Genomic DNA, 22,587 nt, shown 5'->3' on the forward strand with positions numbered 1-22,587 from the left:
TCCCTTGATAAGTACAACAATCACTTACTGCATACCCACTGGGTTGCCCAGGGCTTTGTATACATCACTTCTAACCTTCCCAACAGCTCTACTTAAATGAGGAAACAGGCTGATATGCTCAGGTTCCATGGCCACTAATCAGAGGTAAGCACTTCCTTCCATAATCTCTGTTCTGCACATCCTAAAGGCAGACCCAGCCAGCTCGAGAGATCATACAGCAAGGCCCAGAGGTAGAGGGTCAAGGGTGGGCAACTTGACAATGATCAGGGAAAGCGGGGGTGGGGTGGAAGTGATGTCCACTGGCCACTCCCATGATGCACACACTTGCCCAGCCTCATGCAGGTGTCCGCAGAATGTGATGGCGGCAGGTGAAAGGAGGGATAAGGGATAAGGAAGGGAATAAAAAGTGAGGTGTTATTGACAAGTGTTCTCCTTCTCCCTCCAAGAGTGAGTCTGGATGGGGACATGTAGGCCCTTCCTCCCCAGGACAAGGGCCCTATATGAGCAGAGACATGCCCATTGCTATTACCTGCTGTTTCTATGACTGTATGGTGTCTTTCGTTTTATACTTCTGTTTGTGCCTGCAGCAGGCGTTTGCAACTGTAGCTGTGTAGTTTCTGTGCACTGTGTGCAAGGTGCTGTTGGTGTACTTTGTTCCTGTGCCTGTTTGTCTGCCTTATGTGTTAGTTCTGTTGCGTGTGTATGCTGTATACAGTGTCTCTCCTTGTTTGTATGTGTCTAATCCATTATCGTCTCTTTATTCTGTGTTCATACCTTGTATATGGTGTGGTGTCACGTGTATCTGTGCTGTGTGCCCTATGTATCTATTTCTGTTACGCTTGTGCTGACTGCGTTGCCAGCGCTGGGTGTTGTGCGTTTATTTTGTGTAAATCCCATTTGGGTTGCCCTGGGTCTTCCCTACCCTGTGAGTCTGTACCCCCTGCTGTGTCTGTGCCAGCTATAGGGCTCTGCCCTGCGCGCGCGCGCGGTGCTGCTTCTGTGTGTGCCCGCGCTGTGCCTGCGCCCGGCGGTGCGGCCGTGCACTCGCCCGCGTGTCTGCGCCCCGAGCGCGGTGGCGGCGGAGGATGCGCGCCGGCGGCGGGCGGGGACGGCCTTGGGGCGGACGCGCGGGCGGGCGGGGGCGCTGCGGGGCCCGCGGGCGGCGGGCTCCAATGGCGAGGCCGGCGCTGCCCCCGCTAATTACATAAGCGAGACGTCAATAATTCGCGGGAAAACGCGAAAAAGATGGCGCCCCGCGCCCAGGGGGCCCCTTCCTGAGCGCCCGGGCCCCTCCCTCCTCCTCCTCCTCCTCCTCCTCCCCCCTCCTCCCCGCGGCGCCCCCGCCCCGCCCCGCCCCCGCCGAGACCCCGACCCCGGCCCCACGAGCGGACACTCAACCGGGCAGTCGCGGGCTGAGCGCAGCTGTTTCTGCCGCCGATGCGCCTGGTGGCCAGACTCCAAGTGGGACCGGCGGACACGCAGCCCCACGGTAAGTTGAGCGCTGCAGGCGGCCGGCCGCGGCCGGGTACTGCCCGCCACACTCTTCTCTTTTAGCACACAGCTCTGTTTTGCAATCTCCCAGAACTTTGCCTGGCAAACGCTTTGGGAAGGCAGAGGGTTGGAGTCCTGGGAACCGGACGCCTGGGGGACGAAGGGGGCTGACCGGTGTCCACGGAGGGAGCCCCGCCCGGGTCCCCGAGCCTTTGGAGGGTGTAGGTGACAGGTTACTATTCCCTTGTCTAAAATCTTGACTTTTCCTGCTCGGGGGAGGAGAGGGGTGTGGTGGAGACCGATGGGGGTGTTTGGGATTTTGCTCACGTCCGAAGTCAGGCTGTGGCAGAATGGGACAGGGGGAGACTCGGCGTCGGAGTGACTGAAGAGAGGAGCGCTGACCCGAAGGGGTACTTCTGCAAGCTTTTATCCCCTCCTCAACCCCCCTTTTAAAAAGCCAACGGCCGCCCTGGGAGAGGCCTTGGCGCATGAATCATCCTAGCTTCCTGCCCCCGCCTGGCCCCGCGCTCCGGGTGCCGCGGATTTGAACTGGACGCCGAGGGGAACCCGCAAAGAGGCATTTCTTTGCAGATGGGTTTGAATCAGCCAATCACAACCCACGGGGGCCCGCTCCGGGGGGATGGAGACGCTGGTGGGGGGGCAGCCACCCGGGGGCCTCCAGGCCCAGCCGGGGGTGGCTCGGAGACCCGGCCTGCTCTCAGCGGCGCGGCGGGGGAGGAAGTGTCAGTTTGTGAACCTGCCGCGGCCCGGGCCCCAGGCCCGGCGGGCGGGGACCTCAAATAGCGGGGAGTCAGGTGGAGGAGAAGGCAGGGATTCGGTCCGCATCCCCTGCTCAGTGCCTGTGCACTCTGCCCTGGAGGAGAAAGAGTAATGGGGACACGGGACGGGAAGCGGACTAGTGGCCGTGCAGCTGTCTGCAGAGCTAAGACCCCAGCAGGGCCCTTCCTGCCCGGGGGCCCCTGATATGCACACACATGTATTTAGCTTCGTATGCTCATTGACATGCTGCTGTAGACATCCAACACAGTCTCACGGGAGTACACACTCGCTCAAACAGAAAACACATGGGACTCTCCCTGTCTGCAGATAATAATAACACCAGGTGTCCAGCTCCAAGGCAGAGAGGGAGATCAGAGGAGCCGGTGCCGGGAACAGAGGGAGGGCAGTGTTTGGCTTAGTGGAGAAGGTGTGGAGGGGCCTGGAGCCAGGTGAGCCTAGAGAAGGGAGGAGGGGGCCTTGGAGAGTGCTTCAAATGACATTGAAGGCTTGGGGGTGGGGGCAGAGAAGGTTTCTGGAAGAAAATAAGCAGATGGGAATTGGTGACCCTGTGAAAGAGTCTGGTGGAGAGACAGGAAAGCAGGTAGTGGCCTGTTTAGCCCTGGGTGCCGGTGGTATTGGCTCCATCCCAGGTGCCCAGCATAGGTGAGCGAAGGGCTCAGGAAACAGTTATTGAGTGATGCAATGGCCCAGGCAAGGCGAGGCCCTAACTTAGATCAGGACGCGAGATGGAAAACACAGCGGGATGCCAGAAGTCGCTGTCATTAAGTTTGCGGCTGTGACAACTCATTGGTTGGAGAGGTCTGAGATGCTTGGGGTTCTGGGGACCCCAGTAAGTACCATTAACAGGAAAAGTGAAAGCGTTTTATAGGCTGGTGACGAGACAGGCTGGAGAGGGTGGCATGGGGGTGACAACTGCTGAGAATGAGTTTGCATCTGAGTAAAAGCATAAGTGAGTTTAAATGTCCCAGCGTTGGTTTCCATTAAATCATCCTCTAATTGAGAACAGAAAGGGGGATTACAGGAGACACAGATGGCCAAGTCTAGACCAGTTCACAAGCCACCCAGGCGTTTTCCTTTCTGGGTGAGTGTTCTTTGCCAGCTCTCGGGCTAGGAGTGGAGAGTCTAAGACTTCCTGCTGCTTCCCTGGAGAAGGCCCTCTACTCAGAGAGCATGCGGCATGTTTGCTTAAGGCATCGATTTTCAACCTGTGTGCCCCAAGAAATCTTAAAACACTCAGTATCTTTGCTTAAGGCATCGATTTTCAACCTGTGTGCCCCAAGAAATCTTAAAACACTCAGTATCTGTTTAGTCATGGGCACTGACCTCTTCTTTCTTAGATTGTCAAATAAATGACAGTAGCCAGCACAACAATAGCTGTCTGGTATACCTGCTCTGTCTTGAACCATAAATATGTAGATCATATAATAGAGTTGCATCTTATTGCTTGTGGTGCATTGGTTATGCATTGGTCACGATTGGTTAATTGTTGGTACCAGAAATCCTTATATACAAATATAGGTACCTGACTTTTTTTAAAAGTCATTTTGGAGCAAAAAGGGTAGGTAATTACTATTATTATTTTTTGTTAAATCAATCAAAATTATACCTATTTTTTTGTCAGATTGGTAAAAATACATATTCTTGGTGTGCTGCAGGATTTTAGTAATGAATTTATGTATGCTATGAAATGAAAAAGGTTGAAAATTGCTGGTTTAAGGGATAAGCTTCAGGTTCCTCAGCCAGGGAATGTGGTCCAGACCCATGGCTCTGCAGTTGGCTGAGTCTTTTCTGCAGAAGGCAGCATGGTACAGGTGGGAAAGAGAGCAGGCCTTGGATTTGGCTCACCTGATTATGAGCCACGGCTCTGCCTTGGACCCTGTAGCCACATCCCCTTGCCAAACCTCAGTTTCTCTGAGGGAGTGATAATGTCCCCTCACAAGGTCATCACAAAGATCCAGAGAGATAATAAAAGCATCTGGCGTTTACCACAGATTACATAAGTGGAGTTCCCTTCCATCTCCTGTCTCTGAAGCAGGGAGTAAAAGTCCTGTTCTCTTCCTCTTCCAGAAAGAGTGGAAACTGATGGAGAATCGAGCTCTGGACCCAGGGACTCGGGACTCCTATGGTGCCACCAACAAGGGGGCCCTGGCAAAAGCCAAGAACAACTTCAGAGACCTGATGTCCAAGCTGACGGAGGGCCAGTACGTGCTGTGCCGGTGGACAGATGGACTGTACTACCTCGGGAAGATCAAGAGGGTAAACCTTTTCTCCCCGGCCCTGTTCCCAGGCTCACCACCAATCTGCTCACCCTGTGGCCTAGGCCTCAGACTCATGATGGAGGGTGAAGGATTGCTGGAAATTCCCTTCTGGTCCCTCCTTCTCAACAGCTGAACAGGGAAGGCACTTTTGCAGGTGCCATCCTTAGAGCTAACATCACCCAACTAGTTCCTTAGAACAGTGCTCTGCAAGCCTACAGAACAAAATGGAATCGGGTTGGAGAGGGTCACAGATGACCATCTGGCTTGTTCTGTGCTCAGCATTCCCCCCAAGTTGTCCCTTGGTCCCTAAATGTACAACTTCAGTGGTTGGTTGTGTACCACCTCCAGGCGCTGCCAGCTACCTTCCATGCTGGCCCACCTCTACTTGCTGGAGCACAAGGAGGGGCTCCCATTAATCCCTGAACCCCTGAGGGGACAAAAACAGGAGGGGAAGACCATGTTTCCTGGCTTCTGCCCAGCTACTTTCTTACATTGTTCCTCCCTTGCTATGCCCCAGGTCAGCAGTTCAAAGCAGAGCTGCCTGGTGACTTTTGAAGATAATTCCAAATACTGGGTCCTGTGGAAGGACATACAGCATGGTGCGTATACCTAAGATTTGAGACACCGCTGTCCCACCCCCTGTTCTTTCTTTCTTTCTCCACCTCCATTATTTTCCTTCTTCTGTCTCTTATTTCTGCCACCTGACCTTACCCATGAACCCCCAAGCCGACCTGAGAGGCTGATCACGTTACCAGTTGTGCATTTGCATGGAAAGGCCCTTTAACATTCGTCATCCCCTTAAAACATTCGTCATCCCTGAGTACCCATGCCTCACGAGGGAGTCCAGCAGATGGAGACGGCAGCTCAGCAGGTGCCAGGAGCGGGGTGCTCCCAGGCCTGAGTCGGCCTCCTTGCTGTACCTCATCTCCTGCCACACAAAGCTCTGAGTCGCCCTGGACTAGTGGCCAAGAGGGGCCCAGGCAATCAAAATTGTTCCTCTAGAGGAGCACAGTGACCCCTATCAACATGTGAAGAAAACTAGTAGAGCAGCTGCATCCATGGGGGAAAGACCAAGAGAGCAGAGATGGGCCCGGCAGGGTGAAGATGGACAGGCCCCGTGGAGCTGGACCAGCTTTCAGGGCTGAAAGGGAGCTGGGTGGCACCATCCCTGCCCTCAGTGAGTTGACTGTCTTGCACTGATGGCAAATTGGTGGCATTCTTGCCACCATTCTCCCTTCCCATGTACATGACAGACAACACCAATCAGTCACAATGCTCATATATTTTCCACATGGAGCTCCCAAGAGAACAGGAGTGATTGTGGGGGGAGGAGGCAGGTTTTAGGCTCAGATTTTCCTTAGGCAAAGGTCTAGCTCTGCCCATATCCTTGGGCAAGGGACATAACCTCTCTGACCCTCAATCTCTTCATCTGAGAAAAGGACATGATGAAAGTACTGGCTTCACAGAGTGGTTAAATGAGATTATCCATGTAAAAATGCTTAGCCCACAGTTGAGGGGGTTGGCAGTTTCCAAAGAATTTGTTACAATGAGAGGTGATTTCAAGGAGCCTGCCAAGTAGGGACCGCAGAATCCCGCCAGTTAGTAGAGCTTCTGAACTGCCTTCTTCTGCAAGATGTTGTAGGTAACGCAGGCTGATTCTTCTCCAAGCTCTTCTCACGTCCTTGTATTTGTATAAGATCCAAAGCAATAAGGCCCTCCGCTCCTGAGTTACCCTCTAATTGGAAGCACAGGAAGCCAGCTGGTGAGGAAAGACAGTTTAGTGCAGCAGACCTTGAGTAGGAGGCCCACTGTGTGCCAGGCACCGTGGCGGCTCTACAGTGCTCACCTGGGGAATGAAGTGGGTCCCAGCCTGATCACTGCTCTTCATGGGCAGGACAGATGCCCCACTGGTGTCTCTCAAGGTGAGAGCCTGAGGCTGAACACATCATAGTTACTGATCCATCATGTCATTAAGCCCATGAGCACTTACTGAAATCCGTGGTGGACGCCACCTTCCTGGGGGCATATTCAGGAGTAAGAGGGATAACATTTACTCAACAAACATGTCTTGAACATGTGTTATGTGCCACACACCTGTGTGAGGTCCTGAGACACACTGGTGAATGGATACTATTTCTGCTCTTACCTTCAGTCTGCTAGTCCTGGTTGGCAAACTGTGGCTCACGAACCACATGCGGCTCTTTGGCCCCTTGAGTGTGGCTCGTCCACAAAATACCATGTGCGGGTGCTACCTCGATAAGGAATATACCTACCTGTATAGTTTAAGTTTAAAAAATTTGGCTCTCAAAAGAAATTTCAATCATTGTACTGTTGATACTTGGCTCTGTTGACTAATGAGTTTGCCGACCACTGTTAGGGGAAGTAAGAAACACACATCAGCCTGACCAGGTGGTGGTGCAGTGGGTAGAGCGTTGGACTGGGATGTGGAGGACCCAGGTTCAAGATCCCGAGGTCGCCAGCTTGAGTGCGGGCTCATCTGGTTTGAACAAGGCTCACCAGCTTGAGCCCAAGGTCGCTGGCTCGAGCAAGGGCTCACTTGGTCTGCTGCAGCCCCCCAGTCAAGGCACATATGAGAAATCAATCAATGAATACCTAAGGTACTGCAATGAAGAACTGATGTTTCTCATCTCTTTCCCTTCCTATCTGTCCCTATCTGTCCCTCTTTTTTTTCTCTGTCTCTGCCACACAAAAAAAGAAACACATCAGCATTTACTTTATGTATTCACTCAGACCTTTCACACATAAACACATTTCTTCTTCAACAAAAAAAAAGACATGCAAAGAAAGAAAGAAAAAACAAGATGGAGAGGGAACCTACAGTTTAAAAGCAACCGAACAGCCCTGGCCGGTTGGCTCAGCGGTAGAGCGTCGGCCTAGCGTGTGGAGTTCCCAGGTTTGATTCCCGGCCAGGGCACACAGGAGAAGCGCCCATTTGCTTCTCCACCCCTCCGCCGTGCTTTCCCTCTCTGTCTCTCTCTTCCCCTCCTGCAGCCAAGGCTCCATTGGAGCAAAGATGGCCTGGGCGCTGGGGATGGCTCTGTGGCCTCTGCCCCAGGCGCTAGAGTGGCTCTGGTCGCAACATGGCGACGCCCAGGATGGGCAGAGCGTCGCCCCTGGTGGGCGTGCTGGGTTGATCCCGGTCGGGCGCATGCGGGAGTCTGTCTGACTGTCTCTCCCTGTTTCCAGCTTCAGAAAAATTAAAAATAAATAAATAAAAATTAAAAAAAAAAAAAATAAAAATAAAAGCAACCGAACAGACTTAACATTGTTGTGATACTTATTTGAGACAATTGGAAATGTGAATACTAACTGAAGCTGTTCATACAAAGAAAGTATTTTTAATTTTTAGGTGCCATAAAAATGCTGTAGTTATGGATTTGTTTAAAAGAGAGTTCTAATCCTTCAGAGATACATACTGAAATATTTATGGAAATGATTGGGTATCTGAGACTTGATGCAAAATTATAGCGGGCAGTAGGTGGGAATATTGTCAAAATAAGACTGGCCATGAGTTCATAATTGTTCATGAGAACACAGAGTTAAATTATAACGTTCTATTATTGTCCCATCAAATTATTTAACATAAAAAACTGCTTAACAGGCCTGACCTGTGGTGGTGCAGCAGATAAAGCGTCAACCTGGAAACACTAAGGTTGCCGGTTCAAAACCCTGGCTTGCCTGGTCAAGGCACATATGGGAGTTGATGCTTCCTGCTCCTCCCCCTTCTCTCTCTCTCCCCCCCCCCACTCTCCTCTCTAAAATGAATAAAAAAAACTGCTTAACAAATCAGGTTAAATTAGGCAGGAGAGGCAGCGTGATATGTTCAAAAGAACAAAGGATTCGATGTCAAAGAGCCATGGGTTTGAATCCTACCTCTCCTGCTTACTAGCTGAGCAACGGACTTAACCTTTCTGAACCTCAATTCCCCTGTCTTTAGAATGGGGTAGTAACAATAGGCACCTCAGAGTGGCTGGGACAGTCAGTGAGTTGGCATGTGGGGCCCAGTGCCAGGCCCAGCATGCAGAGGCTCAGAACCTTGATTTTAAAACTCGTCTAATTGCAGCCAGCCAGACCCTAGAGGGCCTCTCTCTCTCTTCCAGCTGGTGTTCCAGGGGAGGAGCCCAAGTGCAACATCTGCCTGGGGAAGACATCAGGGCCATTGAATGAGATCCTCATCTGTGGCAAGTGTGGCCTGGGTGAGTGTGATGAGCAGGGCACTGAGAAGGCCCTGACTGGCATCCCCTTCCCCCTACCACACACACTGGCCCCTGACAGGCACCGCCTCCGACTGCTGGGGCCTCAGCTGGCCTCCTGTTTCCCTTGGAGCTCCAGAGGGACAGGGACCAGTCTCTGGGACCCCGGGCCCAGGGGGAGAGCTGGGGCTTCTAGAAAGAGACGAGTTATGAGATTTGGAGCCCCCCTGGGTGGAGAGGATGAGGGGAGAGATGGGGCGCAGAGACGGAGGTCAGACCTCGGGGCCTCCCCCAGCGGGGCCCAGGCTGCCTTCCCGTTGCCTGCTTGGACACCAGCTTGGCTTGCCCTGGTGAGAGCATCGCCAGCCAGCCCCCTCGCAGCTGGCAGGCACACAGCTCCTTGGACTTGCTGCAGCCCTTTGGGCTGACTGGCCTTGGGCCATGGCTTCTTTGTGGGCACCCACCACCCCTCCTCTGCCTAGGTTACCACCAGCAGTGCCACATCCCTATAGCGGGCAGTGCCGACCGGACCCTGCTCACGCCCTGGTTCTGCCGACGCTGCATTTTCGCGCTGGCTGTGCGGGTGAGTCCCCCATCCTTCTGTTCCTGCCTCTCCCCTTACCAGTGGCGAAGCCCAGAGACTCTCTGGGCTCAGGCCCGAGTCCCAGTCCCACAGCCAAGGTTTTGGAGGCAGACAGTGCCTCTGCCACTTACCAGCTGTATGTCCTTGGCCAGGTTCCTATCCTTCCTGAGCTTCAGTTTCCTCAGTTGTAAAATGCATAGGGTTTGGTGTCAGCAGTAAGAGGCCCCCAATGAATGGGGCCTTATTACTAAGAGAAAACCATGTATGTGCCCACACTTATTAGTTATTACTGTTGCCTTTACTGTGCTTATTACTACTAGTGGAGGCAGTCTGGGAAAGAGAGAGGAAAGATTTGGGATTGCTGAGAAAAAGCTCCTTGCTTCTATTTTGGAATATCTGCGGGTCCCCCTAGTGGGCATTTCCCTTGCGGTCCAACCGGGACCCTCATCTCCCGCAGAAAGGCGGCGCGGTGAAGAAGGGCGCCATCGCCCGGACGCTGCAGGCGGTGAAGATGGTGCTATCCTACCAGCCCGAGGAACTCGAGTGGGACTCACCCCACCGTACCAACCAGCAGCAATGCTACTGCTACTGCGGCGGGCCGGGAGAGTAAGGCCTCCGGGAAGGGCGGGGCGGGGCGGGGCGCGGGGCGGGGCCCATCGGGCCGGCGGAGGCGGGGCCTCCTGATAAGGGCCCTAATATTAAGGATGAGGCCAGAACCTGGAGCTTGGGATGGCAGACCAGCTCTGCCGGGATTGGAGGTGTTTTCCTGGGGCACCATGGAAAAGAAGGAAATATTGAACAATTGTGAAGAGCCTGGACACCAATGTCCAGAGCTTCCCAGCCCCTGACAGCTGTGCTGGACTGAGCCTCAGTTCTTCTAATAGTTTCCTGTTGCATGGTGGTTACGAGCAGAACCTGAATTAGATAATTCACCTAAAGGCTCTCACAGTGCCTGGCACTTAATTGGTAAACACTTAAATGTGAGCTGTTACTGGGGGTGAGCAGAAGTTAAGATAAACTTTTCCATTTTCAGAGCCAGAGAACCAGGCTGCTGGTGAGATAGTAAAATCCTTTTCCTTGGAGGTGTGCAAGGAGGGGGTGGGGCCATGCCCTGCCTATAGGGCAAGGGTCTTTGCCTGATTCTGCCTTGTGGCCTGGGCCTTGTAGCCATGGCAACTGAGCTGCTGCCCCTTGGGCAGACCGCACCAGACCATCAGAGAAGTAAGAGGTGGTATCTCTGTCCTCAGGAAATTCAACCTTATCTTAGCCCGAGCTCTGTTGACAAGAACTAGGGGTCTGGAGTCTGTGCTTTCAGCCTTCCTGGCTAATTTGGGCAAATCAGTCTAACTCCATCTCTCTGGCGGAATTAATCATCTCAGCCCCATCAACATCCCTGGGTGTTGGAAGGCCTGTGGGATAACATGGAGAAATGCCTTTCATGTAGAGAGCTGGACAGTATTAAGGCAGTGGTTTTCAATGCCTACTGAGCAGAGTTGCCCAGCGTGATTATAAAAACTCATCTCCCTGGGGCTCCCGCAAAGATTGAGTGGGCCTTGGGTGGGCTAAGCAATCTGCATTTTAATCTAGACCCCAGATGATTCCAGTTCCCTGGCCCATGGACCACACCTGACAAGGTGTGAACAAAGCATTGACTTATTAAGGCATGGATTGGGAAACTTTTGGGCTGAGAGAGCCATGAATGCCACATATTTTAAAATGTAATTCCGTGAGAGCCATACAACGACCCGTGTACGTTACACATTATCCAATAAAAATTTGGTGTTGTCCCGGAGGACAGCTGTGATTGGCTCCAGCCACCCGCAACCATGAACATGAGTGGTAGGAAATGAATGGATTGTAATACATGAGAATGTTTTATATTTTTAACATTATTATTTTTTTTATTAAAGATTTGTCTGTGAGCCAGATGTAGCCATCAAAAGAGCCACATCTGGCTTGCGAGCCATAGGTTCCCGACCCTCGTATTAAGGAAATACTTTTTTGCTCTTAGTTTATATTCAGTGAGTAGATGTTAAATGGCCATGAAAGGGTAGACACAGGAACGGGGCGAGAAAAACCAGACGTAGCGCTGCCCTGTTGGTTACAGGAGTCTCCTGGGCAAAGTCTTCCCTGTCAGTGGTGTTTGGGAAGAAGTGTATGTGGAAGAATGCTTTGAAGTCAGGGAGGCCAGGATTTGAATCATTATCCACCACTTGCTTCCTGAGTGACAAACAAGCCATTTAATCTCTTAACTCATCTATAAAATGGGGTTAAGGGCCCAACCTGAGATCAAAGGAGGCAGCGTATGCCCTTTTTCCAGGACTTCCTCTGGCACAGCCTAAGTGCTTGGTAAAAGAGTTCCCTTCCCTGACCCTAGGGGAGGGCAGGTTTTTGTTGGGAGAGGTTGCTGAGGCTCGTGTTGGCTGGCAGTGTGGGCTCAGGTGACCCTTACTCCTTCCTCTCCAGGTGGTACCTGCGGATGCTGCAGTGTTACCGGTGCAGGCAGTGGTTTCACGAGGCCTGCACCCAGTGCCTCAATGAGCCCATGATGTTTGGAGACCGGTAGGTGCTCATCTGGTCTGGCTCAGCCTTGGGTGTGAGGTAGGGGTCAGAGGACAGCAGTGGCAACTCCTTCAGATGGCCTGCCAGGCTCTAGTGAAGTGGGGGTGTATGGGGGAAGTCTTCCCATAGAGGAATATTATGGACTACATCCCCAGTTGCCATTGACTTGTGGGGTACCTTAGACAAATTCTTACCTTTCCTAAGCCTCAGGCTCTTTAAGTGTCCAGGGAAGGGAGAGTGATACAAGCCCTGCCTGCCCCATCCCTGCCCAGGGTTGTTGTAGGAGCTGCTGGGTGAATGGATGACTCGATCCAGCTTCTAACCATTGAGTCTAAGCTAATAGGAGGCCTTGTGTGTCAACCAGATGTTATGGGTGCCTTGATAACTGTGTGTGTCTCAGAGGAGAAGAGTGTGACCACTGGAGCCCAGCCTCGCTCAGCTCACTCTCCCTGAACTCAGCCCCACTCCAGGGCAGTGACATGGGGAAAAGGCACTGACGAAGGGGTTAAAAGGGACGGGAGTATTTCTTGGTCTCTGGCTCTCCCTGCCCTTACCCCCGCCCTCAGGCTAGCAGGCCTAGGAATGAGAGCAAGCTAACTATGGGAAGAAAGCTGGGAGTTGAGGGGGTTGAGGAGGCTGGATTAGGGTGGGGGGGTCACTCCTCCCACCACAGGCCTCCCCCTCCCTCACCCACAGGTTCTACCTGTTCTTGTGCTCCGTGTGTAACCAGGGCCCAGAATACATTGAGAGGCTACCCCTGCGATGGTGAGAGGATGGGGCTTGGCCCAGCCCCCCCCCCCGGCCTCCTCCCCTCCCCCTGGAACAATTTTATTTCCAACTACCAGGTCCAGCCTTGTCCTGCCCCTCAGCCCTGACCCCGGAGGCTCCAGCCCTGGCTGCGGCCTCACCTTGGTTCCACCTCCTTGCCCCTTGCCCAGGGTGGATGTGGTTCACCTGGCCCTCTACAACCTGGGGGTGCAGAGCAAGAAGAAGTACTTTGACTTTGAGGAGATTCTGGCCTTTGTCAACCACCACTGGGAGCTCCTGCAGCTTGGCAAGGTATGCAGGACCGTGGGACGGCAGAGTGGCAGGAGCCCGTACAGTGGGGTTACCATGGTCCAAAGAGGTTTGCCCAGGGTCCCCACAGTGCAGGCTAGGATCCAAGCCTCGGAGCGCTCACTCTTAAGCTGCTGTCAGAGCCTTTGAGCTGCTATACCCCTGAGTCCACACCTCTGAGCCTGTGCCTTGCAAGGGGCTTCCTGATCCAGGTTTTGACAGTGGGCAGGTTAGACCCTCACAAACTCAGCTGCAGAGAGGTAGGGATCTAGTCTAGCTGGAGCAGGGCTCTCCACCTAGATGTTTGACCCACTCTAGATTACCTGACTAGGGTGAAAAGTGAAGTGGGCCTGCCCCCTGCTGGTCCTACTTTGAATAGCAGAAGTGGGCGCCAGGTGTCTGGGAGCCTGGGAACCATGGAGTGAACCAGACTTCTGGATGTCAGAGGTGGAGAGTGACTTGCCCAGGGCATTTAGAGCTGAGCTGGGCCTTCCCACTTCCACGGTGGGACCATGTCCCGTTTTCCCCTTGACATCCTTAGAGTCCTCTCCACCACATCCAGAGTGAGGCGTCTTCTCTACTGACTGCCTCAAATCCTTCTTTGGTGAGACAGGGATTAAAAAACAAAAGGTAACCCTAATGCTTCGCAAAAAATTTTCGTATAACATCTTCATTTGCAATGTTTGATAATTTATAAAAAGACATACGTAATACAAAGTCCTAAAAGATAGGTAGAGCTGGTACACTTTTTAAAAACACTTTTTTCTGATTTACAAAAAAATCATACCTGTTTCTGAGAGAATAGTTTGAAAGTACCAAAAAGCATAAGGAGGTATACTTGTTTAAAAAAAGCCATCCTTACTTCCACATCACAGAACCCAGAAACAGCTGCTATTAATTCATTGGTGCAATTTCTTCACCCTCTCTTCGAAGTGTATTTTTTTCTTTTTACATGGTTTAGACCAGTGGCTTTCAACCACTGGTTCAGAAACTGATGCCAGTCCACCAGAAGTTTTGTGCTGGTCCATGAAAGAGTTCACCATCCTGATGTTGTAGGATTAACTCATTCGTGAACTGCCACCAATTCACGGACCAGTGACCACTGGTTCAGACTATATAATATTTTAAGTAATCTTTTTTCGTTTACATTATATTATAATACTTTGTCATATCGTGAAGGAATTTTCATAAACATCTTAAAGGCTGTGCTGATGTCCATCATAGTTGACTTTTTTCCTTCCTGTTGGACATACAGTTTCTTTCCCATTTGTGTCATTGGCCCAGCATTGGGCACAGTGCTGCCATGAACATTTTTGTACATAAAGCTTTGTCCATGTTTCCTATTATGTCCATATGATAGGTTCCATGGAGTAGCATCACTGGGTCAAGGGCATGGGCATATTTGAAGCTCTTGATATGTTTAGGACGAGAGTGACTCTACCAGTTACAGATGGGAACTGAGCTCAGGTGAGAAGACTAGTCTGAGGTCATGGAATAAGTCCATGGTTCTCACCTGGAGGACTCGGGAGTCTGAGGGGAGGGAGATGTCGGGGCAGAGGCCTCCTCAGACGCTGTATGCCAGGGTCTGACTGTCCTGCTGGCCTGCTCCCCCTTAGCTCACCAGCACCCCTGTGACCGACCGAGGACCGCATCTCCTCAATGCGCTGAACAGTTACAAAAGCCGGTGCGTGCAGGGAAGGGAGTGCCGTGGGGCCCCCTACAGGTGGGATTCCAACCTAAAGGTTCTTCTTACTTCATAGCCTCTGCTCAAGCTGTGCTCCCTGCCCGGGTCTCCTGCTGCTTCCCTTTGACTATATAAATCCTACCTGTCCTTCAAGACCCAGGCCCCACCCCCTCCTTTGTGAAGCTTGCCCTGACCCCTCCAGCAGCGTGGCACGTTCTCACCTGGGCTCGGCAACCTGGGGGCTGCGCCCCTGATCTCTGAGGCCCCTCCCGCCCTAGCTGTCTAGTTCCGGGCCTGGCGCCGAGGAATTGATTCGCTGTCTCTTAGATGGGCTGCATGGCCCATGGCTTCTCAGAACACGCAGCTGACATGTTCCTTGCCACCACCACAGGGAACGCCCAGGCTCCTTAGCAGAGCGTTCATGGCCTCTTAGGAGACCCTGCACGCCTTCGGCCACTGTCCCTTTGCCTTAGTCATTCTGGATGTCAGCCGTTCTGAATCCTTTGCTTTCCCCCTCATGTTTTTGCTCACACTCTCCCCTTTCATTCGCTCTGTCAACAACTGTTTATCAAACTGGGGCTGTCAGTCCTGCCTAGGTGAGGACACAGGGACGAGCTGTGGTCCCCGCTTCTCTGTGGCGTCCCCAGACAGCTCTAGGCAGGCTGACCCACGCTTTCTCCCACTTTCTCACGGTCTGGGGTCCAGACACAGCCCTATCTTTGAGTCTGTGAGGCTCCTGTCCTACCAGGGGCCGTGTCCTGGGGGCAGGGCTGGGTCTGGGCACCTCTGCAGCCTCTGGCAGCGCAGCCTTGTCGGAAGGGTGAGGGCAGTGCCTGGAGGTGCTTTCAATCTCCCCGGGGGAGCAGAGAGCACACTGGTGTTCCGCTGGGCGCTGGAGGAGGCCTTGCTGGGGAGGGGCCTTGGGGCTGGCTGAGCAGAGAAGAGAAAGGAGCAGGGCAGCAAGAGCCAGTGTGCAGGGGAAGGACGAGAGGAACCACCAGCCACGTCCTCAGCCACGACCCCTGGGACTCCTGGTCCCACAGGCCTCCTCAGGCCGCTCTGGAGTTCAGCTCTGGGTCCAGGGAGGCGGAGAGAGTAGTTGGAACACTTGCCTGGCCTCCCCAGGAGGGTGGCCTGACAGACTCCAGAGCTTTGTCCTCCCCTGCCCACCCCCAGGTTCCTCTGTGGCAAGGAGATCAAGAAGAAGAAGTGTATCTTCCGCCTCCGCATCCGAGTCCCACCCAACCCACCAGGGAAGCTGCTCCCTGACAAGAGCCTGCTGCCTGCTGAGAACGGTGCCTCGTCTGAGCTGCGGAAGAGAGGAAAGAGCAAGCCCGGGTCAGTGCCGGGGGACTCAGGGACCAGGGCTGCCGCTGAACCCGGGATCTCTGCTCCCAGCCCCAGCCGACAGGTCATGCCATGTGCCCGGAGAGTATGTTAGGGTCCAAGCAAGCAGGGAGGACCGACACCCAGTTAGTCCTGGCTGGAGGCACCCTGGGAGGCCAGGTCGTGGTTGAGCCAGGGCTGATCCCATGTTGAGACGCCTCTTACCACCGCCCCTTGTTGGCTTGCTAGGAAGAAGAGCCAGGTCAGGGGCCCATCCCGCTGGCTGCGGCCTAGGCAGAGACGTTGGAGGGGGCGGGTCCCTAGCTCTCCTGGCGGCGCTGAGCCCTACCCCGGGGGGCACCGGGTAGAGCATCTGGGCACAGGTGCCTGGGGAGGAGCCTTTTCTCTTCTGCCCATCACACGCCCTCCATCGCCATCGCCTCCCATATCTGCCGCCCCAGGGCTCCTCCTCATCCCCAGTCTCCTTGTGAAGAGAACCCCCTCCCAGGGCTGTGACCCCAGCTCTGCCCCTCCCCCTCCTCCCTTGGGGCCACCTCCTGGGCCTCACCTCTGACTGGGCCACCTTCTCCCTTTTCTGTCTCTACAGTTTGTTGCCTCACGAATTCCAGCAGCAGAAAAGGCGAGTTTATAGAAGAAAAAGATCAAAGTTTTTGCTGGAAGATGCTATTCCCAGTGTTAGTTTCTTGTTTTTCTTATTCTCCACTTTCTCACACAGGGTCAGCACATATTAGAGAAAGTGAGTCCCCAGGCCCAGGGGACTGTCCCACCTCCCGTAAAGGAGAAGCCACTCCTTTTACAGCTAAACAAGGAAAACAGGCTCTGCAAGAACAGTCCTTTATCTCCCTAAGTTCTCAAAACCCAAAGTGGAGGCAAGGGTAGATAATGTCCTTGTCCCCCCTGTCCAGGTGGGGGAAGTGAGGGCCAGGGAGGGGCGGTGACTTTCCTGAGGTCACTCCCCAGACAGCATGGAGCCCAGCCCCAAGCAGGGCTCTCCCGCCCTCTGCCCCTCAGGCTGTACTGCGGCCACACGGGCAGCCGTGTTAGCAGGGCCTCCACCACCTGGCCTGTCACTGGTGCCAGGCACCTTCACAACCGTCACTCCCATCTGCCATGCTGCCTGACACCGGTCAGAGTGAAGCTCGCCAGGGACCACTCGAGCGGGGTCCTGACACCCAGGCATGGGAAGGTCATGCAGGCAGCTGGAGACAGAGCCAGGACTGGAGCTGGGCCTTGGTCCCCGGTCAGAATTGGGAATGAGAAGTGATGAGTCTTCCCCTTGGAGGGCCCAGCCCTCAGAACCCTGGCGGCACCAGCAGGCGGCTTGTACAGCCTCCGCCTGGAGATCTGATGCTCACTGACCCGCCCTCCCCTTCCTCTTCGTCTGTGTCCACAGAGTGATTTCACCTCAGCCTGGAGCACCAACCACCACCTGGCCAGCATATTTGACTTCACATTGGATGAGATTCAGAGTCTAAAAAGGTAACGATGAGGGACCCAGCAGAAAGGCCTGCTCTGGATACCAGGATGGCGCCAGGCGGGGAGCCCACCTCCAGTCCCCCAACAGCGAGGGCAGGCTCTGGTCATGGAGAGCAGAAGGCCTTTTGAGGCAGTGGGAGCTCTAGTTACAATGATTCATATTGTCTAAGGCTACACGAAGGGTCTTTCTACATCAGAGCTTCCAGCATACGTGCCCCGGCTGTAGTCTCCGGGCTCCCGTGCACAGCTCCTGGCAGCAGTGTTCTCAGCCCGCCTTTGCCGGGCCCTCCCTGCCTCGCCAGCCCTCTCCTGCTTCTGGCTCACATCAGAGCAGAATTGCTGTGGGTATCCCACACTGACGATCCTCCGGGAAGCCGCCAGAGACCCTCTCCAGGCTGCCTTGGATGCTCTCTGTGTATTCCCACAGCACCTCGAGCTTGGGACAGCCAAGGGGAGGGACTGCGTGTCCCGTTGTTCTATATCTGAAATTACTAAGTCATTCAGTGCTTCCCTGCAGGCATGGAGGAGGCAAGGCTTCCTTCCAGCAGACAGGACTGGGCTCCAGCCCCTGATCACCAGTTACTGGCTGTGTAACTTGTGCAAAATTCTTTGACCTCTCTGAACCTCTTTACCTGGTTTTGCATGGTTATGACACTCAAACAAGATCCTGTAAAAGAAAGCACTTTGGGCCTGTAAAGTGTTGCCCATGTGTCTGGGATCATGCTCATTGGTTATCTTTTAATTATTGTCACAGTACGTGTATCAGCACCAGGGGAGGGTGGTCCAGGAAGGCTTTCTTGACCCCTTGGACTTTGAGGTCTGGAAGGGTAGAAAATGGACAGGCAGAGAGGAGGCAGCTACTGCAGGTGTGGTGGCAGGAAGCTGAGCCCTGGGAACACGGGCTTGTGATGGACGAAGGGCGTCAGAGGAGCCGAGAGATGACTGGAGGGGCCCAAGGGGCACTGAGGGCCGACAGCAGGCTCACCTGCTCCTCCCTCTCAGTGCCAGCTCAGGCCAGACCTTCTTCTCAGACGTGGACTCCACGGACGCCGCCAGCACCTCTGGCTCCGCCTCCACCAGCCTCTCCTACGACTCCAGGTAAGCTTCCTGGCAGTCTGGACACACGTTCTGCCACAGCGCCCAGCCCTCCACCTCCCACTTCTGTGACGTGTGGCTCGTTCTGTGCTCTGAGTCTTGGGCCGAGGGACCTGGCCTTCTGAGAGTCTGGGTCTGGGTCTGAGCCCTGGTCTGAGTGTGGACTTTGAGGTCGCCCTTTTGGTTGCTGCAGAAGGTAGAGTGACATTTCTCTCTGGGCAGTTCCAGTTCGGGGTCGTTTGACCAGACATTCTCTCTTCTGGGGTTCCTAGCCTCCTCACACCAGGCCACCTGCCTGTGCCTGTGACTGCCAGCCCACCCCCACTGTCTTCCAGGTCTCTAAGGGGAAGAGCCAGTCAGTTGGAAGCCTGAGGGAGAGGAAGGTGGTCCCCTGAAGGGTGCAGGGCTGGACAGGGACAGACCCCAGAGCCACGCTGAGGCCCAGCCATTTGGCGATGGTCAGTCCTCAGTGGCCCAGGGAGGCTGCTGCTGCATAGCACAGACACACATTCTGAACTCTGGGCTCCTTTAGCTATATTTTGGGGCCTTTGAGGCCCCTGAAAAAAGTAGAATTATGTGACTGGGGTGTTTTTCTGTCACCAAACATCTGTGTGTCTAGGCATCTTTGTTCTAATTCTTCAGCTCTTTCTGTTTCAAGTATCTGAACGTGTGCTCTTGTCCATTTCCCCATCACGCCTGCCTCTTTCTGCGCACACACGAGTCTGTCTGTCTCCAGCCCGGACTCTGGGCTACGAGGTACTTCCATCTGTAACTGCCGTCCTACCCGCATTGGACTCGTCTAGCTACACGAGCCCAGATGAGGGACAAGGCACTGTGAGCAGCACCTGTGTGCACAGCATGGCTTCAGGGGGCACAGAGGTGGCTGCCCTGGCTGTGTGCAGGGCTGAGATCCTAACTACAGAGAACATGGGCTTTAGGGCTGGACACACCTCCGTGTGAGTCCTGGCTCCATCACTCCCCAGCTGGTGACTTCTCTGGAGCCCGTTTCCATCCTGGGGCTGTTGTGAGTCTCCAGGGGGCTAACCCGTGCCAGGCCAGCCCAGGGCCTGGTGCCCAGGAGAGTGCCCAGGAAGAGGGGCTTGTGCAGATCTTCCTGTCTACTCCCATCTCCCTCTCCCCCTCCTGACGTAGACGGACAGTAGGCAGCCGAAAGAGGAAGCTGGCAGCCAAGGCATACACACCACTGCGGGCAAAGCGGCGGGCGGCCGAGCCAGGTGGACGCTGCCCCTCGGACAGCAGCGCAGAGGCGGCTCCGGGCCCTGAGCGGCCGGACGAAGGCATTGATAGCCACACATTTGAGAGCATCAGTGAAGATGACTCGTCTTTGTCCCACCTCAAGTCGTCCATCACTAACTACTTTGGTGCGGCTGGGCGGTTAGCCTGTGGGGAGAAGTACCAGGTGTTGGCTCGGAGGGTCACGCCCGAGGGCAAGGTTCAGTACCTGGTGGAGTGGGAAGGGACCACCCCTTACTGACGAGCCCTTGGGATGCCAGCAGCTCTGGAAAGCCAAGAAGAGACAGTGGAAGCCACAGGCTCCTGGTTCTCTTAAGGCGGGCGGGGGGGGGGGGGGGGGGAGCAAGGTGGAGCGGCAAGTGCCTGGCCCGCCCCGCCCACCTGCGGGGAAGGTCTGCGCCTCCCTGCTGTGCGTTCTGCTCTGGGCCTCCCGCTCACCACCCCTTGGCCTGTCTCTGGGTCCCACCAGCTGCTTCTCCGTGTCTCCACACTCTGCACACACCCCAACTGTTCCCCTGTTCTGACTGTGCCCCTGGCTCCGACACCTCTTCCTGAAGCCTGAACCTTTGTCCTCAGTTTTGTGTCACTTACCTCATTTACCCCTTTTGGGTGTTTATGTTTAGACACCCTACCTGCGCCTGCTGTCCCCCACCCCTGACTGGGACAGCCAGTCCTGCCAGGGCCCATTAGGAGACAGGAACCTCTGAGACAGAAGGGGTGGAGGTTGGGAAGAGCGTGCCCTCCCACTCCCGGCCCCTCCCCCAGCCCTTGGGAAAGGCATTGAGGGTAGAAGGCTCATGTGAAAGGCTGTGTGGCAGAGGCCCCGGACCCTCGGGATCCACGGAGGGAAGAGGTTGGGTCTCTGCCTCGTAAGGTACCAGCAGCAGAGTGACGGCTCAGAGTGAAGGCTGTCACGTGCCTCTGAGGGGCCAGTTTGCCTCTCCTTGGCCACACCCCTTCTTAGTTACAATGGAGCTGGGCCTGGCCTTGCTGGGACAGTGGTGGCGGTGGCGTTGGAAACCTGAGGGACAGGGCGAGGAGGCGGGAGGAAAGGAAGGCCTGCCACGCTGACCCTCGGACTGTTTCCTATGCCACCGCAGACACCACACACGCAGCCCAGTGCGCAGGCACCCACACCTCAGCTTCCATCCATGTGCTTTCTCTCTGGGCACAAGCACTTGGCCCTGGCCTCCAGGTGTACAGACACACACACTCACTCTCCCTCCAGGGACAGCCTGGCTCCTGCCCTTGGCTTTCCCTCGGCCGTGAGTGGAAGTCTGGCCCTGTCCCTCCCCTCAGCCAGTGAACCAGCTCGGATCCCATTGGGAAGCTCTGGGGACACCCCCTCCCCTGCCACCTGCTGCCTTGTCCCCTGGCCTACCCGGGATTGACAATCACTTTTTGGGACAGGTTGGTGGTTTTAAAGGGCCTGCATCATCCAGTCCCCTCAAAGGGAAGCTCTTGTCAGAGGGAATATAGAGTTCTCAGAACCAACATTAAAACTCATACGTTTCGGGAGGGAAACCAAAAATGGGAGGGAACGCCTCATTTTTGCTGCTTCCAGAGATATTAGAAACTGACTCATTTGATTGAAAATGGAAAGAAGTGCCTTGGCTGTGGGCGGGGGGCATGCGCCAGATGGGGACTGGCCCTGCCCAGCGCTGCGGCTGCCAGCTGCCAGGCGAAGGTGGGTGAACAGTAAGGGGGCCAGCAGGCCTGAGGCTGGGTTTCCATTCCAGGCTGACGCCCTCCCCACCTGTAAGCCTCCAGGGGTCCCTGTGACCGTTCAGATTCCCCTTGCCTTAAGCCTCAGCTCCTACAGTGCCTTTCCAACGGGACCTCGTTTCCTGGGCGCAGCCCTCCTGCTTCCCCTTGGCCTCCCTGGCAAGGACCAGACAGGGATGGTCAAGGGTTGGGCCCAGGTATCCCCCTTCTCAGCCCCACAGCTGCTGCCACCAAAGCCCCTGACCAGGGCCATGTGGAAGGGAAGCTGAGAAGGCAGCCCCCAGTCTGGTGGGGGGTGGGGCCTGGGATCCCATCTTTGGTGCTCTCCAGGCTTCTGAGAAAGCACAGGATGAGCAAGGCCTGTCACGATGCATCTGCACCTTCTCTGCTTGGGCCCGGAGGCTGTGGTCTTGAAGAGGGGGGAGGAGGGTCGGGATGACTTCCCAGCAGAAGGCCTGGCCAAGCTGCCCTGACTCTGCAGCCCAGCATTGCCTTTGTTCCAGTAATAGCTGCATTACTGCCGACTGACCTTATAATCCTGTGCACCTTGTAAAAGTTATGATTTTGAATTGCTGCTTTTAATAATGTTATATTAAAGTTTTAATTAATGCATCTGAGTTACAATTTAAAAGCTCCCTTTGAAAGGTTGCTTGTCTCCCCCCCCCCCCCCCCCCCCCCAGTAGTGAACTATCAGCAGTTGGGTAGCAGGAGGAATTGGCTCTGGTCTCTGGCCTTGGTTCCCTGGAGACTGAGCAATGGCAGGAGCCCTGCTCTCCCTGGCCACCTGCCACTCCCACTACTAGCAGTGAATTCTCAGCAGTACCCTCACTCTCACCACCAAGAACACATGGGACCTTTTTCTACTGTGAGTACCTTACCCATGGGGCAAAACGCTAGCTGAGGGCCACAGAGAAGTAATAAAGGATGGAAAATGAACTTAGAAACTTAAAAAATACTAAGTTCGGGCACTATAAAACCAGTGCACATAGGCACACAGTCCTAGACATCCAAAGTGAGTTCCAGGCGTGGCGCTGGTTAGAA

General features: G+C 54.5%; 1 protein-coding gene across 4 annotated transcripts; it reads left to right on the plus strand.

Moving 5' to 3' along the window:
- Positions 1–1,358: 1,358 nt before the first annotated feature.
- PHF19 (PHD finger protein 19) lies at positions 1,359–22,142 on the plus strand. Of its 4 annotated transcripts, none has more exons than XM_066256365.1 (15): positions 1,359–1,489; positions 4,360–4,493; positions 5,068–5,149; positions 8,672–8,767; positions 9,247–9,347; positions 9,805–9,953; positions 11,814–11,909; positions 12,606–12,674; positions 12,848–12,968; positions 14,582–14,649; positions 15,826–15,987; positions 16,583–16,670; positions 17,390–17,475; positions 18,475–18,570; positions 19,720–22,142. In XM_066256365.1, exons 1-15 carry the CDS (start codon positions 1,438–1,440, stop codon positions 20,060–20,062), a joined length of 1,743 nt encoding a protein of 580 aa, XP_066112462.1. In that variant the 5' UTR covers positions 1,359–1,437; the 3' UTR covers positions 20,063–22,142. The 4 variants fall into 4 exon arrangements, with proteins under 4 accessions (XP_066112462.1, XP_066112459.1, XP_066112461.1 ...); XM_066256362.1 differs by having other exon boundaries at positions 1,365–1,489; positions 4,360–4,548; XM_066256364.1 differs by having other exon boundaries at positions 1,365–1,489; positions 4,360–4,548; positions 18,504–18,570; positions 19,720–19,980.
- Positions 22,143–22,587: the final 445 nt, after the last annotated feature.

Source organism: Saccopteryx bilineata, chromosome 2, assembly GCF_036850765.1.
Source record: "Saccopteryx bilineata isolate mSacBil1 chromosome 2, mSacBil1_pri_phased_curated, whole genome shotgun sequence".
NCBI classification, from domain to species: Eukaryota; Metazoa; Chordata; class Mammalia; order Chiroptera; family Emballonuridae; genus Saccopteryx; species Saccopteryx bilineata.

Bases quoted from the DNA above. Each gene is read 5' to 3' on its own strand.
- PHF19 (XM_066256365.1), top strand. From the start codon at position 1,438: ATGCGCCTGGTGGCCAGACTCCAAGTGGGACCGGCGGACACGCAGCCC. The intron at 8,768-9,246 runs GTGAGTGTGATG...TCCTCTGCCTAG, and splicing joins CTGTGGCAAGTGTGGCCTGG to GTTACCACCAGCAGTGCCAC. The intron at 9,954-11,813 runs GTAAGGCCTCCG...CTTCCTCTCCAG, and splicing joins TACTGCGGCGGGCCGGGAGA to GTGGTACCTGCGGATGCTGC.